The sequence below is a fragment of the Hemitrygon akajei genome, chromosome 11 (assembly GCF_048418815.1).
Source record: "Hemitrygon akajei chromosome 11, sHemAka1.3, whole genome shotgun sequence".
NCBI classification, from domain to species: Eukaryota; Metazoa; Chordata; class Chondrichthyes; order Myliobatiformes; family Dasyatidae; genus Hemitrygon; species Hemitrygon akajei.
In genome coordinates, this window is record NC_133134.1 from 18,091,911 (window position 1) to 18,106,655 (window position 14,745).

At 41.8% G+C, this 14,745-nt stretch overlaps 1 protein-coding gene across 3 annotated transcripts in view; it reads right to left on the reverse strand.

Moving 5' to 3' along the window:
* ccdc78 (coiled-coil domain containing 78) overlaps positions 1 to 14,745 on the reverse strand; it is an 89,558-nt gene that overhangs the window by 27,145 nt on the left and 47,668 nt on the right. For 2 of the 3 annotated variants that reach the window (XM_073060296.1, XM_073060298.1), the window contains 4 exons: positions 7,590 to 7,757; positions 4,397 to 4,441; positions 1,897 to 1,985; positions 586 to 664 (listed from right to left, as the gene is read on the reverse strand). In XM_073060296.1, the coding sequence (XP_072916397.1) occupies positions 586 to 664; positions 1,897 to 1,985; positions 4,397 to 4,441; positions 7,590 to 7,757 (381 nt within the window). The remainder of the gene's footprint in view (positions 1 to 585; positions 665 to 1,896; positions 1,986 to 4,396; positions 4,442 to 7,589; positions 7,758 to 14,745) is intronic. The other variant, XM_073060297.1, reaches the window with a different exon arrangement.

Consider the following 14,745-nt stretch of genomic DNA (forward strand, 5'->3'; position numbering starts at 1 on the left):
CCTGATGACCCACATGTAGTGTTCTTTAAGAAAAGCTTCTTCCCCTCCGCCATTAGATTTCTGAATAGTCCATAAACCCATGAACACTACTTCATTGTTTTTTGCACTATTTATTTATTCTTGTAACTTTTTGTAACTTTTTTATGTCTTGCCACAAAACAACAAATTTCACGACATGTCAGTGACAATAAACCTGCTTCTGGTTCTGACTCTAAGACTGTATAGCACAAATCCTACAAAGGTGCTCAAGGTTAATAAATGTTGAAATAACATTCACGCGGTTCATGGAAATGGCTACTTAGCCAGAGGGTGGTGAATCTGTGGAATTCATTGCCACAGACGGCTGTGGAGGCCAAGTCACTGGGTATATTTAAAGTGGAGGTTGATAGTTTCTTGATTAGTAAGGGTGTCAAAGGTTACGGGGAGAAGGCAGGAAAATGTGGCTGAGAGGGATAATAAATCAGCCACAGTCCAATGGTGGAGCAGACTTTATGGGCCGAATGGCCTGTACTGTGCTGTATTGTTCTATGTTCTATAATGTCTTATGGTCTCGCACAATAATTTGTTTACTCTTCAAAGACTCACCACTGTCTGCTCCGCCAGTCTGTGCTGTGTGTTTCGAATAGCCCTTTTGGCCTCTTGAAGTTCTTTGCCCAGCTTAACACTGAAACAGAGGTTGCAGTCAGAATTTAAGTTCAGCATACCATAAGCCAGTGTTTTGCAAGCTGTTATACAGCAACAAACTAACAGAACTTGCAATTTAGATCTGCTTATATAAGTGAAATATCAACCTTACAGGCAAGCATACAACCGGGATATTGAAGGAGTTACGTTGTAATAGATATCAAGCTATATTATGACCCAATGTTTCTTCTCCTGTCCTAAAACCACTATCAGTCTATTGAGACACTGCTCTCTCTTCTAGATCCCTGATCTCACCTGCGGGAGAAACCACAGAGATGTTGAACAATGGCGTTTTGGGCAGGGTAGATTAAATGTGGTATGAATAACAGTGGACTATCAACCAATATGATTACTGAACACTGCAAATGAATTGATCTCATCTAATCATAGATCTTTGCCAGTTTGAACATTAGCCCAAGGAGGAATTTCTTTAGCTAGAGGGTAGTGAATTGAGGAATTCATTGCTACAGACAACTGTGGAGAACAAGTCATTGAGTGTTGGATTAAAGCAGTGGTTGACGGTCTCTTGATCGGTAAGAGCTTCAGAGGTTGCAGGAAGAAGGCAAGAGAATGGGGGTGAGAAGGATAATAATTTTTGGTCATCTAATTACAGGAAGGATATTAATAAGGTTGAAGGAATTCAGAGAAGGTTTACAAGGATTTTGCCGGGACTTGAGAAACTGAGTTACAGAGAAAGGTTGAATAGGTTAGGACTTTATTCCCTGGAGTGTAGAAGAATGAGGGGAGATTTGATGGAGGTATATAAAATTATGATGGGTATAGATAGAGTAAATGCAAGCAGGCTTTTTCCACTGAGGATAAGGAAGAAAAAAACCAGAGGACATGGGTTAAGGGTGAGGGGGGAAAAGATTAAAGGGAACATTGGAGGAGGGGCTTCTACACACAGAGAGTGGTGGGAGTGTGGAATGAGCTGCCAGATGAAGTGGTAAATGCGGGTTCACTTTTAACATTTAAGGAAACCTTGGACAGGTACATGGATGAGAGGTGTATGGAGGGATATGGTCCAGGTGCAGGTCAGTGGGACTAGGCAGAAAAATGGTTCGGCACAGACAAGAAGGGCCAAAAGGCCTGTTTCTGTGCTGTAATGTTCTATGGTTCTAAATCAGCCATGATGGAATGTCAGTGCAGACTCGATGGGTCACATCGCCTAAAATACTGCTCTTTTATCTTACAGTCCTATAATGCACTTACATCTGTTCTTCCATTGCATTTTGCTGCTTTGCATTGTTTTGCTTCATTTCTTCTATTTGTTCTTTTATTTGATCCTGGTTTCCTAACAACTAAGTTCAAACCAAGAAGAATCTTCAGCAATGTTAAGCATTGAGAATGCACAAGGAAAAAAAAAAGTAATGCTATTTAGGAAGTTCCAAAGGAACAACCAGGGCTCCAAATATTTTAAACTGTAGTACATTTCTAAAGGCATTTTCTCCAGTTTCCCTCCACTTCTACAACCAATGGTTCCAGTTCCCCTTTGTATCACCAAAAGCCCCATTTGGTTCCGAACCAAATTGTACTTCTTCCCCTTAGGGTCAGACAGCCAATGATGGAACCCTTTGTGTGACCAAGTGAGCGGGTACATGATCATTGCTATTTGCCCACCAGTACCCTTTCCTCTATTTCTGGGCAAATTGTGAGGGTAATAGCATGCAACTAAAAGACTAAACTATTTCTGGATATATACATTGGGTGGACACTTTATTAGGTACCTGCTGTACCTAATAAAGTGGCCACAGAGTACATGTCCATAGTCGTCTGCTGCCGTAGCCCATCCACTTCAAGGTTCGACATGTTGGGCATTCAGAGATGCTCTTCTGCACACAACTGTTGTGACGCATAACTACTTGGGTTACTGCCGCCTTCCTGTCAGCTTGAACCAGTGTGGTCATTCTCCTCTGACCTCTCTCATTAACAAGGTGTGTTTTGTTTTTTTTGCACCATTTTCTGTAAACCCTAGAGACTGTTGTGCAAGAAAATCCCAGGAGATCAGCAGTTTCTGAGATACTCAAACCACCCTGTCTGGCACCAACAATTATTCCACAGTCAAAGTCACTTAGATCACATTTCCCCATTCTGGTGTTTGGTCTGAACAACAACTGAAGCTCTTGACCACATCTGCATATTTCTATGCATTGAGTTGCTGCCACATGATTGGCTGATTAGATATTTGCATTAATGACCAGGTGTACCTATAAAGTGACCACTGAGTGTGTTCAGAGAATCTCTTCAGCACACCACTAATGTAATGCGAGGTTATTTGAGTTACTCTTTCTGCTCATTTATTATTGCTAAAGAGGTAAAAACACACCTTGTTCTAAGACCCTAATTTATTAACAAGCCGTGGTGCTTGAGAGAGGCTTGCAATGCAGCACCAAATATCCTTCTGTTGGAGGTGGAACCGTGACTTCTGAGCTTCGATGACAAGGTGTCTTATTTCACACAGGCTGGACAGCAGCTCTGAAGAGCGCAAACTTCTGCTTACTTGGACTTCAAATTTTGAAACTTTTTAAACAATTAACAAGATTGATTGCTTCAGGATTCACAGGGCATATGAATCCAAATGCAGATGCTGTACAACCGAAATTAAAAAGGCCTGGTGGGTTAGGCCTGTGAGAGGGAACCAGTTTCAGAATGATCAGTCTGTTGAAGTGTCAATGACCTCAATTGTTAAGTCTTCCCACTGATGCTGTTATTTCAAATATTTCATGTTTTTATAACATGAATCTACATTCAGTGGTCTCCTTACCAGGTAAATCTGTACACGTGGTCATTAATGGAAATATCTCATCAACTAATCATATAGCAGCAACTCAATGCATCAAAGCATGCAGACATGGTCAAGAGGTTCAGTTGTTGTTCAGACCAAACATCAGCATGGGGAAGAAATGTGATCCAAGTGACTTGACCATGGAATGATTCTTGGTGCCAGATGGGGTGGTTTGAGTATCTCAGAAATTGCTGATCTCCTGGGGTTTTCATGCACAACAGTCTCTGGCACAGGAATTCCCAACCTGGGCTCCATGGACGCTTCAGTTATTGGTAAGGCTCCATAGCATAAAAATGGCTGGGAACCCCCAATCAAGAGTTTAAAGTGAATGCAGTGAAAAATTAAAAACATCCAGTGAGCAGCAGTTCCGTGTCTAATGACAGAGGTCAGAGGAGATTGGCCAGACTGGTTCAAGTTGACAGGAAGGTGACAGTCACCCAAATAACCTCGCAGTACAACAGTAGTGTGCAGAAGAGCACCTCTGAATGCACGACACATTGCACCTTGAAGTGGATGGGTTACAGCAGCAGCAGACTACACTTGGTGCCACTCCTGTACCTAACAAAGTGGCAAATGAATGGGAGTTGCAACGAATTAGCATCATTCAAATGATTTAACACACAGTCTGCCTGAGGCACTCATTGGAGCAGACAACATCGATGGAGGGAAACGGAGAGCCATTGTTTCAGGTTGAGAACCTTCCTCATGACTCGAAAGAAAGAGGAGAGAAATGGCTCATTTTCTTTTGAGTCTATTGGAATTCTAATTTAATCCAGAAATGAGTTACCTTTATGTACTTCAGCTGGAGAAATCAATATGAAGCAAGCCAACCTTAAAGTGAAATTGCCATGCAATGACATATCCATGCTAGATAACTGCAGGTTCAGAAAAAATTCTACGTTTTAACAAATTTCAATTAACACTTACGTTTCTCTCAAGCTTGGCATGCTCATATTCCTTAACCTCTTCATTCTTGATGACCCATAGATGTAAAGGCAAACTGATTAACATCACAGTAAGACTGCTACCTAAAATACAGCTGACTAGCTGTGAAGATTAATGGTTAATCACAACTGCACAAACTTTCAGAAGTTTCTGTGGAATCCAGCAGAAACTTTTTCTCAGAATAAGGAGTGCACCAAAGTACAATACTTGCAACTTTGCCTAACATGTTTGCTCTCATGTGTCTAATGGAACAAAAAAATTTTTGGATGTTGGATTATATAAAGGCTTAGCATGTCAGTGGATCACCAGGGTCTCCTTTATCCCTATTTGTGACATTTACCGGGAGCATTGTATATGAAGGGTCCAAAGCATTGTTGAGGATCCTTACCACCCATCCCACAATCTCTTTGACACAGTACTGTCAGGAAGGAGATATAGAAGCATCAGGACCAGGACTGCCAGACTGAGTAACAGCTGCCTCCTTCAGGCTGTGAGGCTAATGAATACCCTGCCACCACCAAGGTCTCATCACTAGGACAGCGAGCTGTTTACTGTACTGTTTACCCGTGCTGTGCACTACATGCATTTTGAACTAAATTTTATTAATTTATTTATGGTAATATTTGTTTCTGTGCTGTGTGTGATATATGTTTTATGGGTGCCCCATGGTCTGAAGGAAAGTTGTTTCATTTGGTTGTATATATGTATACAACTGGCAATAAACTTGAACTTAAAGTTGGAATCAGAAGCTAAGACAATATCAAATACCACTTCTTTAAAAATTCAGATTAGTTTCTTTCTAAATATTTATCTGATTTCAATATCTTTACTTAATTCCCTTCATCTTTTAATAATTAACTGTGATTTTTAATAACTCTTTTGTATTTCTAAATGTCTTGGTTACAAACCAAGTGCAAGTGACTGGAATTAGTATAGAGAGATACATTCAAAGTTCAAAATAAATTTATTATCGAAGTACATATATGTCACTATATACAACCCTGAGATTTATTTTCTTGTGGGCATTCACAGTAAATATAAAGAAACACAAAAGTATCAATGAAAAAATACACACAACAAAATGGACAAACAACCAATGTGCAAAAGGCAACAAATTATTAATACAAAAAACAATAATAATAACCAAATAAGCAATAAATATTGAAAACATGAGAGGAAGAGTCCTTCAAAGTGAGTCCATGGGTTATCGGAACAGCTCGGTGCTGGTTCAAGAGTCTGATAGTTGAGGGGTAGTAATTGTTCCTGAACATGGTGCTGCAGGTCCTGAGGCTCCTATAGTTTTTCTAGAATGGCAGCAGCGAGAAGAATGCATGGCCTGGGTAGTGGGAGTCCTTGTTGACGGATGCTGCTTTGCCGTGGCAGAGCTGCATACACATCCACAGACATGACAGGTTGACTATCCCATGCCAGAGCTTCATCGCTCTTACACCTTTGAAGGCCTAATCTCAGATTTATACATTATATATAGTAACCTCTAGAAACTACTTACTGGTGGCTATTGAATTAATACAACTATACAGAGTAAAACAGCACACCAACAGGCCCTTTGGCCCAACTTGGGTGTTTATTTAAACTCCTAAGTACTTATCCAAATGTCATTTAAATTTTGTTATTTTAACTACTTCAGCCACCTCCTTTGCAAGCTATTTCGGTAAAGTTGCTCCTCACATCCCTTTTAAGCCTTTCAACTCTCACCTTCAACCTACACCCTGAGAAAAAACAATTTTTGTTCACCCCCTCAATGTATAATAATTTTATACACCTCTATAAGATCACACCTCAATCTCTTAAGTTCCAAGGCATATACATACAATAGTACATACAGTACTATCCATCTATGTACAATCAATCTATGTACATAAGCTATCTCATGTATTTATTTTTTTATTATTGGGTTCTGTATCTTCAGCTGTTTTTTTTTGCTACGTCATTACACTTTACACTTGAGTACTGGAAATGACATTAAATAATCCTGAGTCTTGAATCCAGAATAAACTCTTAGCCTGCTCAGCTTCTCCTTATAACCTCAAATCCTGGCGCATCCTTATAAATCTTCTCTGCACCCTTTCCACTTTAATGACGTCTTTCTGATAACAGGGCAACCAACACTGTACACATTACTCTGAGTGACAGCTCACCAACTGTCCCAACTCCTACACTTAGTGCTCTGACCGATGAAAACCAACATGCTAAACGTCTTCTTCACCACCCTGTCTACTCGTAAGGCACTTCCATAAAAATGCATACTTGCACACCTGGGCCCCTCTGTTCCACAACACTTCCCAGAGCCCAATCTTTCCCAAAAGTCCCAACTTGGTTTCTCTTCTCTATCTGCACATTAACACTTATCTGAATTGAAAGCCACTTACTAAGCCCTTAATGTTTGATAGCCTTCCTCACCAGCTATTTTAGTGTCACCCATATATTTCAGTACTGTGCAAAAGTCTTAAGCACATATTGCTAGGGTGCACAAGACTTTTGCACAGTACTGTATTTGTCAACATGGAGTAGAGAGCCAGTTTGTAAATTTGGCAGGAGCGAAGGATGTTAGGAACGGCAAGGGTGGAGCAGTGCAGGAGCGGTGTGGGACAGGTGAGTGCCGAGGGCAGGGTTAGTGCGGGTGCAGACACACCTGGCCCGAGACACCAGGCAAAGTCATTTGATGGCACACAATTGGTTTATTAATCATTACACAAAGCCTCTCTATTGCTTCGTGTTCCCTCCCCCTCCCTTCCCCTTTTCCCAATCATGATTCCCCTCTCCCTGCACACATCCCTCTCTCAGTCCACAATAGAGACCCCATATCAGAATCAGATTTATCACCACTCACATATGTCATGACATGTTTGTTATTATTTTCATATCAGCAGTACAGTGCAATACATAAAATTACTACGGTACTGTGCAGAAGTTTTAAGCACCCTAGCTATATATATGTGCCAAAGACTTTTGCACAGTACTGTATAAACACTGTGTGTGTGTGTGTGTGTGTGTGTACACATACATGCACAAGATATAAGTATACTGTATATAGGTATATATATATATATATATATATATATATATATATGTATAGATGGGTGAGACTACATGGGCATAGGCATCCCAGTGAATAAAAGGTGACCATGTTCTTAGCAAAGAAGACTGCCTTCACCTTCTTGTTACTGAGCCGAGTCACGAGGTCCTTCACTCTGCTCAGCTCTTCTGCAGCTTCATCATAGATGGCACGGGATTTCACATACTGGTCCTGTTCTCTAATCAGGGAATTCCTGGAGTTGGCCAAGTTCAGGAGCTCCATGCTCAGTTCATCATTTCTGGCAACCTGAAAGAAAACAGATGCTGTTCATAATCAGTTCGATCCATCAAAGCTTCTGGGAGTCAAAAATCTGTGGTAAATCTTAATAAAACCTTCACCAGAAAAATATAAATTGATTTAAAACTTTAATTCTTCTATTTATGACCATTTCTCTCCAGTCTAGTGTTTAAAATATTTAAGTAATATTTTTAAAACTACCTTTTCTGTTCATTCAGTATATCTGATATTTAAAAACATTTCTAAAGCTTGAATTATACTTTCTTAAACTTTTCTTCCTGCCTAATAAATGGTTTTTAAAACTTTAATTGGCTTTTTATACTTTTTGATATTTTAAAAATTTCATTGTCCTTTTCAAAACCATTCTCATGTCCAAAACCTTTTAAAAATGTGATTGGTTTTCCTTTATTTAACCTTGCATTTGATATTAAAATTAAGTTGATAAAACTTAGTTTCAACTTTTCCTCATATCTGCTAGTTAAATAATTTTTTGTAAATTTTCTTGCATTTATATTTCTACATAACAGATTTTCAAAGATTTAAGACGGATATCAGGGACAGCTTTAGATCTGGAATTGGTATAGCTGGTCTCTCTGTTGTCTTTGAAACCAAAGTTCACTCCATTTTATCTTGCAGCCCACTTCCACTAAATCCTATGATGCCCAGCACAAATGAGGCTAGAAATGTTGCCTAGGAGCATCATTCCACAACCCCAATCAAACAACACAATTGCGAAATAAGAACCAATGTGAATACATTGGAAGCAAGCAGCCTCACATCTTGCACATGCAAGATTTATGGGTTGGCCATTTTCTATTGATGTAATCCAATAGAGTGGAAAGAAATCATTCTCAATTTTATATCAAGCTCAGCAAAATGATATAATAATTACTTTTAAAATTTTATTTATTCAGATACAGTGCCCCTCCCACCCCTTTGAGCCACGCCGGCCAGCAACCCCCAGTTTAACCCTAGCCTAATCACGGGACAGTTTACAACGACCAATTAACCTACCAAGTGGTACATCTTTGGACTGTGGGAGGAAACTGGAGCACTCAGAGGAAGCCCACACTTTCAAGGGGAAAACGTACAAACTCTACATTTAGCAGCGGGAAGTGAACCCAGGTTGATGGCACTGTAAAGCGTTGTGCTAACCATTACATTATCGTGCCGCCCTGTCATTCAACAATATGTTACTGGAGGAATTGAATACAAAAGTAGAAAAGTTATGTTTCATTTAGTAAGGGATTAGTGAACGACATCTGGATAACTATATGCAATATCATTCTCCCTACTTAGAAGAGGATGCAAATGTGTGTTATTTGTGTGGAGTTTGCAAACCTTGAGCAACACACAGCAAGTCAGCTGGTCAGGAGCCATCTATGGATGGGAATAAACACTCGTTGTTTCAGGCTGAGACCCTTCAACAGGACTGGAAAGGAATGGGGACGATGCCAGAATGAAATCATGGGGGGGGGGGAGGGGAGGAGTACAAGCTGGAAGGTGATAGGTGACACCAGGTGAGGAGGAAGTTGGATGGGTAGAAGGGAGAATAAAGTAAGAAGCTGAGAGGTGATAGGTGACACCAGGTGAGGGGGAAGGTGGATGGGTAGAAGGGAGAATAAAGTAAGAAGCTGAGAGGTGATAGACAGAAAGGGGAAAGAGTTGAAGAAGTGGTAATCTGATAGGAGAGGACAGTGGACCATTGGAGAAAGGGGAGGAGGAGGGGCACCAGAGGGAGGTGATGGGCAGGTGAGAAGGGAAGGGGCAAGAGGGGAATGTAAACTAGAGTAGAAGGTGATGGGGAAGAAGTTACCAGGAGTTAGAGGAATCGCATTGGAGACTACCCAGATGGACGATGAGGTGGTTCTCCTCCAGCCTGAGTTTGGCCTCATTGTAGCAGTAAAGGAGGTCATGGACTGATGCATTGGAATGGGATATTTGGGTATCTCCCTCCCCCACAGTCACGTTAGTTTCTTTCTGTATCCTAAGGATGTGTAGGTTGGGAGATTCATTAGCTGCTGTAAATTGGACTGGTGTGTGGGTAAGAGGTAGGAATGTGGCTGATTCTGATACGGGTCCCTATTGTGGACTAAAGAGTGGGAAGGGGGCAGGGAGAGGGGAATCATGATTGGGAAAAGAGGAAGGGAGAGGGGAGGAAGTGGGAAGCACCAGAGAGACATTCTGTAATGATCAATAAACCAATTGTTTGGAATCAAATGACCTTGCCTGGTGTCTCTGGGCTAGGTGTGTCTGCACCCAGGCACCACCCCCCCCCCCCCCCACCACCACTGGCACTCCTCTGCCACCTGTCCCACAACCCTCCCAGGGTGCTCCACCCTTGTCATTCCCAACATCCTTTGCTCCTGCCAGATTGACAAACTCTCCACGTTGACAAATACAGTACTATGCAAAGACACCCTAGCTATATATTTGTGCTGAAGACTTTTGCACAGTTCTATAGGAGGTAATGAGTTAATCTTTAAGTAAAAGGCTCATCAATTTGAGGTGGAAATTAACTAAAATAAAATTCTCCTGGAGGGTTGAGAGTTTTCAAAGCTCTGTTTCTCAAAGGGTGGTGACAGCAGAGTCTTTGAATAACTTTAAATCAGACATTACTTGACAGGCTAGAGGGTGAAAGGTGACTGGGGTCGATGGGCTGAGTGGCCTTCTCCTGTTCCTAATTCATGTTTGTTGATGATCCTTGCCCTCTGTGAAACAAGTACGGTACTTGATGTACTTCCCACTACTACAATTCAGAAATTGATTTCATTAGTGGGCCAGTATTTGATGAAGTCAGTCACTATATAGATACAGGCTGTTATGCATTTGTAATCTGGGCTGTAAAGAATTAGATATCTTGGAACGGAAGTCAAATTGTCCTGAATCTTGTGAAAAGAATTAAGGTTCAAGGGACTGTTTCAATTTGACAGATAAACCCAGCATGGATAACTTCTTTGATCACAACTCCAAAATGATTCTACAACCTACAGCTGTCTCACTACAACTGATTCTACGACCTACAACCGACTCACTACAACTGATTCTACAACCTACAGACTCACTTTCAAGGACTCATGTTCTCAGTAATTTTTACACTTCCACAGTTTGTGTCCTTTTGCACTTTGGTTGTTTGTCAATCTTTGTTTATCTACGGCATCACACACAAAGTGCTGGAGGAACTCAGCAGGCCAGGCAGCATCTATGGGAAAGAGGAAACAGTCGACGTTTCAGGCCGAGACCCTTCATCAGGACTTCTTGTGTTTGTTTATGCTTTTTTTGAAGATTCTATTGTATTTTTTCCCCTGTACGTGCCTGCTAAAAATAAATCTCAAAGTAGTATTGGTAACTTTGAATGTTGAGCAATTCTTCACCCTCACCGCGCTGATGGTCAGGGATTTCTCACCTCTGAAGTCCACCAGCTGCCTCTTGTGATTTGCATTCACACAGTTCTCACTGATCTACTAAGTTCCCATGCATGACTGCAAAATACGCTATAAAAATCTAACCTATTGTTTGCTGACAATCAGTCACTAGCTATTGGTATTCATCCAGACTCCGCATATAATCACTGTCAACTCAGAATCAGAATCATGAAATTTGTTACTCTGTGGCAGCCGTATAAAAATATACTATAAATTACAAATATAAATTATAGTGCAAAGAAAGGAATACTGATAATCAATAATAAAGGAATAGCTTTCGTGGATTGTTCAGAAATTTGCTGGTGGACTAAAACGTTGAGTGTAGATCCTCAGGTGATTGTACATCCTCCCCAGTGAGAAGATAGTATGTCCCAGATAATAAGGGGCCTTAATGATGGATGCCGCCTTCTTGACTGCCTCTTGAAGATGTCCTTGATGGTGGGGAGGATTGTGCCCATGATGGAGCTGACTGGGTCTGTTGCGGCTCTTGCAATCCTGTGCACCGCAAGCTACCAGTCAGAATCTATATACATTTACAATCTATGTAAATTTACATACCAAATCTCCACAAACTGGAGATTTCTGGTTTTCTGCTGTGACTTCTTTGTGATTGTATCACATGACTGCTTCATGGCTGGGGCCAGGTTAGATCCTCTGGGATGTTGACCCCCAAGAACCTGACGCTGCTCATCTTTTCGAGCGTTGACCTTTCAATGAGGACTGGTACACATTCTCCCAACTTCCCCTTTCTGAAGTTCAATACCTTGGTCTTGAGGATGTTCAGTGCTGTGACACCGCTCAACTAGCTGATCAATCTTGCCCCTGTAAGCCTCCTGGACCCTAACAACAGTGGAGTCATCAGCAAATTTATAGATGGCATTTGAGCTGTGTTTGTTTACACAATCATGAGTGTAGAGAGAGTTGAGCGTTGGGCTAAGCACATCCTACAATTGTACCTGTGTTGATTGTCAGCAAGGAGAGGATGGTATTACTGATCTGCACCGACTAGGGTCTCCCGATGAAGTTGAGGATCCAGTGGCAGAAGGTGGTACAGAGGTCCAGGTTGTGAAGCTTAGTTATTAGTACTGAGGGGATGATGGTGTTGAACACTGGTGTGTAATTGATAAAGGGTAGCCTGGCATACATCTTGCAAAAGTCTAGGTGCTTCAAAGCAGAGTGCTGAGCCAGTGAGACAACGTCCACTTTAGAGCTGTTGTTTCAGATTCTCCACACACCCAGCACAGACGTTCATTGTTACCTTTCAAGTAAAAGGCTCTGCATCACATCTCCAGTTGAGAAAAGGTGGCAGCTGAAAGTTAATCATCAATTTACCGATAGAAAACTCGTCTTGCATACTGTTCATACAGATCAATTCATTACACAGTACATGAAATAGTACAAGCTGCATCAATAAGTGCAGACTATTATCTAAATGGAGAGAAGGTTTAAACATCAGAGGTGCAGAGGGACTTGGGAGTCCTTGTACAAGACTCCCAGAAGGTTAATTTACAGTAAAGAAGGCAAATGCAATGTTGGTATTCATTTCAAGGGGAATAGAATATAAAAGCAAGGAGATAATGCTGAGGCTTTATAAGACACTAGTCAGGCCACATTTGGAGTATTGTCAACAGTTTTGAGCTCCATATCTCAGAAAGGATGTGTTGTCATTTGAAGAGAGTCCAGAGGAGGTTCATAGGATGATTCTGGGAATGAAAGGGTTAACATATGAGCTGTGTTTGGCAGCTTTGGGCCTGTACTCTCTGGAATTTAGAAGAATGCGGGGGTATCTCATTGAAACCCACCGAATGTTGAAAGGACTAGATAGGGTGGATGTGGAGAGGATGTTTCCTATGGTGGAGGTATCCAGAACTAGAGGGCATAGCCTCAAAATTGAGGGGTGACCTTTTAGCCAAAGACTAGTGAATCTGTGGAATGCTCTGCCACAGATATGGCGAATAGGCAGGTGTATGGGGTTGAGTGGGATCCGGGATCAGGCATAATGGAATGGCATGGAAGAACTGATGGGCTGAATGGCCTAATTATGCTCCTATGTCTTATGGTCTTAATAACAGAATACAGAATAAAATGGAACAGCTACAGAGAAAGTGCAGTGCAGGTAGACGATAAGGTGCAAGATCATAGTGAGGTAGACAGTGAGCTTAGGAATCCATCATATCATACTAGGAAACCATTCAGTGGTTTTAAAACAGGGATATAAACTGTCCTTGAGCCTAGTGGGATGTCCTTTCAGGCTTTTGGATCTGCTGCTTGGGGAGGAGAGAGAATGTCTGATGTGGGTAGGGTCCTAGATTACTCCTAAGGCAGCAAGTAATGTAGACAGGATCCATGAAGAAGATGCTGGTTTCTGTGATGTGCAAAACTACGTTCACAACTCTCTGCAGTTTCTTGTGTTCATGGGCATAGCCATTATGTAAAGAGATATGGGGCTCTCGATAAACACAAGAGATTTTTCAGATGCAGCAAATCCAAAGCAACGCACACAAAATGCCGGAGGAACTCAGCAGGTCAGGCTCCATCTTTGAAAATGAATAAACAGTCTATGTTTCAGGCCAAGACCCTTCCTCAGGACTGAAAAAGGAGGAGGAAGATGCCAGAATTAAAAGGTGGCAGTGGAGGGGGGGGAGGGAAAAGAGGACAAGTTAGAAGGTGATAGGTGATAGGTGAAGCCAGGTTGGTGGGTGGGGGGGGGGGGGGATAAGGAAAGAAGCTGGGAAGTGATAGGTGGAAAAAGCAAAAGGCTGGAGAATGATGAATCTGATAGGAGAGGGGAGTGGACCATGGGAGGAAGGGAAGAAGGAGGAGAACCAGGGACAGGCGGTAGGCAGGTCAGGAGAAATAGTAAGTAGCCAGAGTGGGGAATAGAAGAGGGGTATGGAAAAAAATGTAGACAGCAGCACGTGCAACCTCCCATTCCTGAAGTCAATGATCAGCTCTTTTGTTTTGCTGATCTTGGGGGAAAAGATTGTTGTCATGACGCCAAGCTCTCTATTTCCTTCTGGTACTCTGACCAGTGAGATATAGCCCACAACAGTGGTATCACCTGCAATGGAGTTGGCGCAGAGTGCACAGGGAGTAGAGTAAGCGGCTGAAGACACAATCTTGTGTTTCAAAACGGTGGAGGTGTTACTGCCTATCCTTATTGATTGTGGTCTGTTGGTCAAGAAGTCAAGAGTCTTGTTGCAGAGGGAGGTGTTGCTCCCAGGTCTTGGAGTTTGGTGATGGCAAACTGTTCCAAGATGAAAGTGTCGACAGGAACACGACCAATTCAAATAACCACACATTACAACAGTGGTGTGCAGTAAAGCAACTGTGAATACACAACACTTCGAACTCTGAATGGATTGGCCACAGCAGGTACCACTCCTGTACCTAATAAAGTGGCCACTTACTGTAGGTGTCTTTACTGTACAGATGCTCCAGGGATAAGTGTAGGACTGGGAAGATGGCGTCCAACATAGTCCTGCTTCATCAGTCGGTGAATTGCCGTGGGTTGAGGTTGTCTTAGAGGCTGGAGTTAATGCATGCCATGACCAGCCTTTCGATGGCAGATG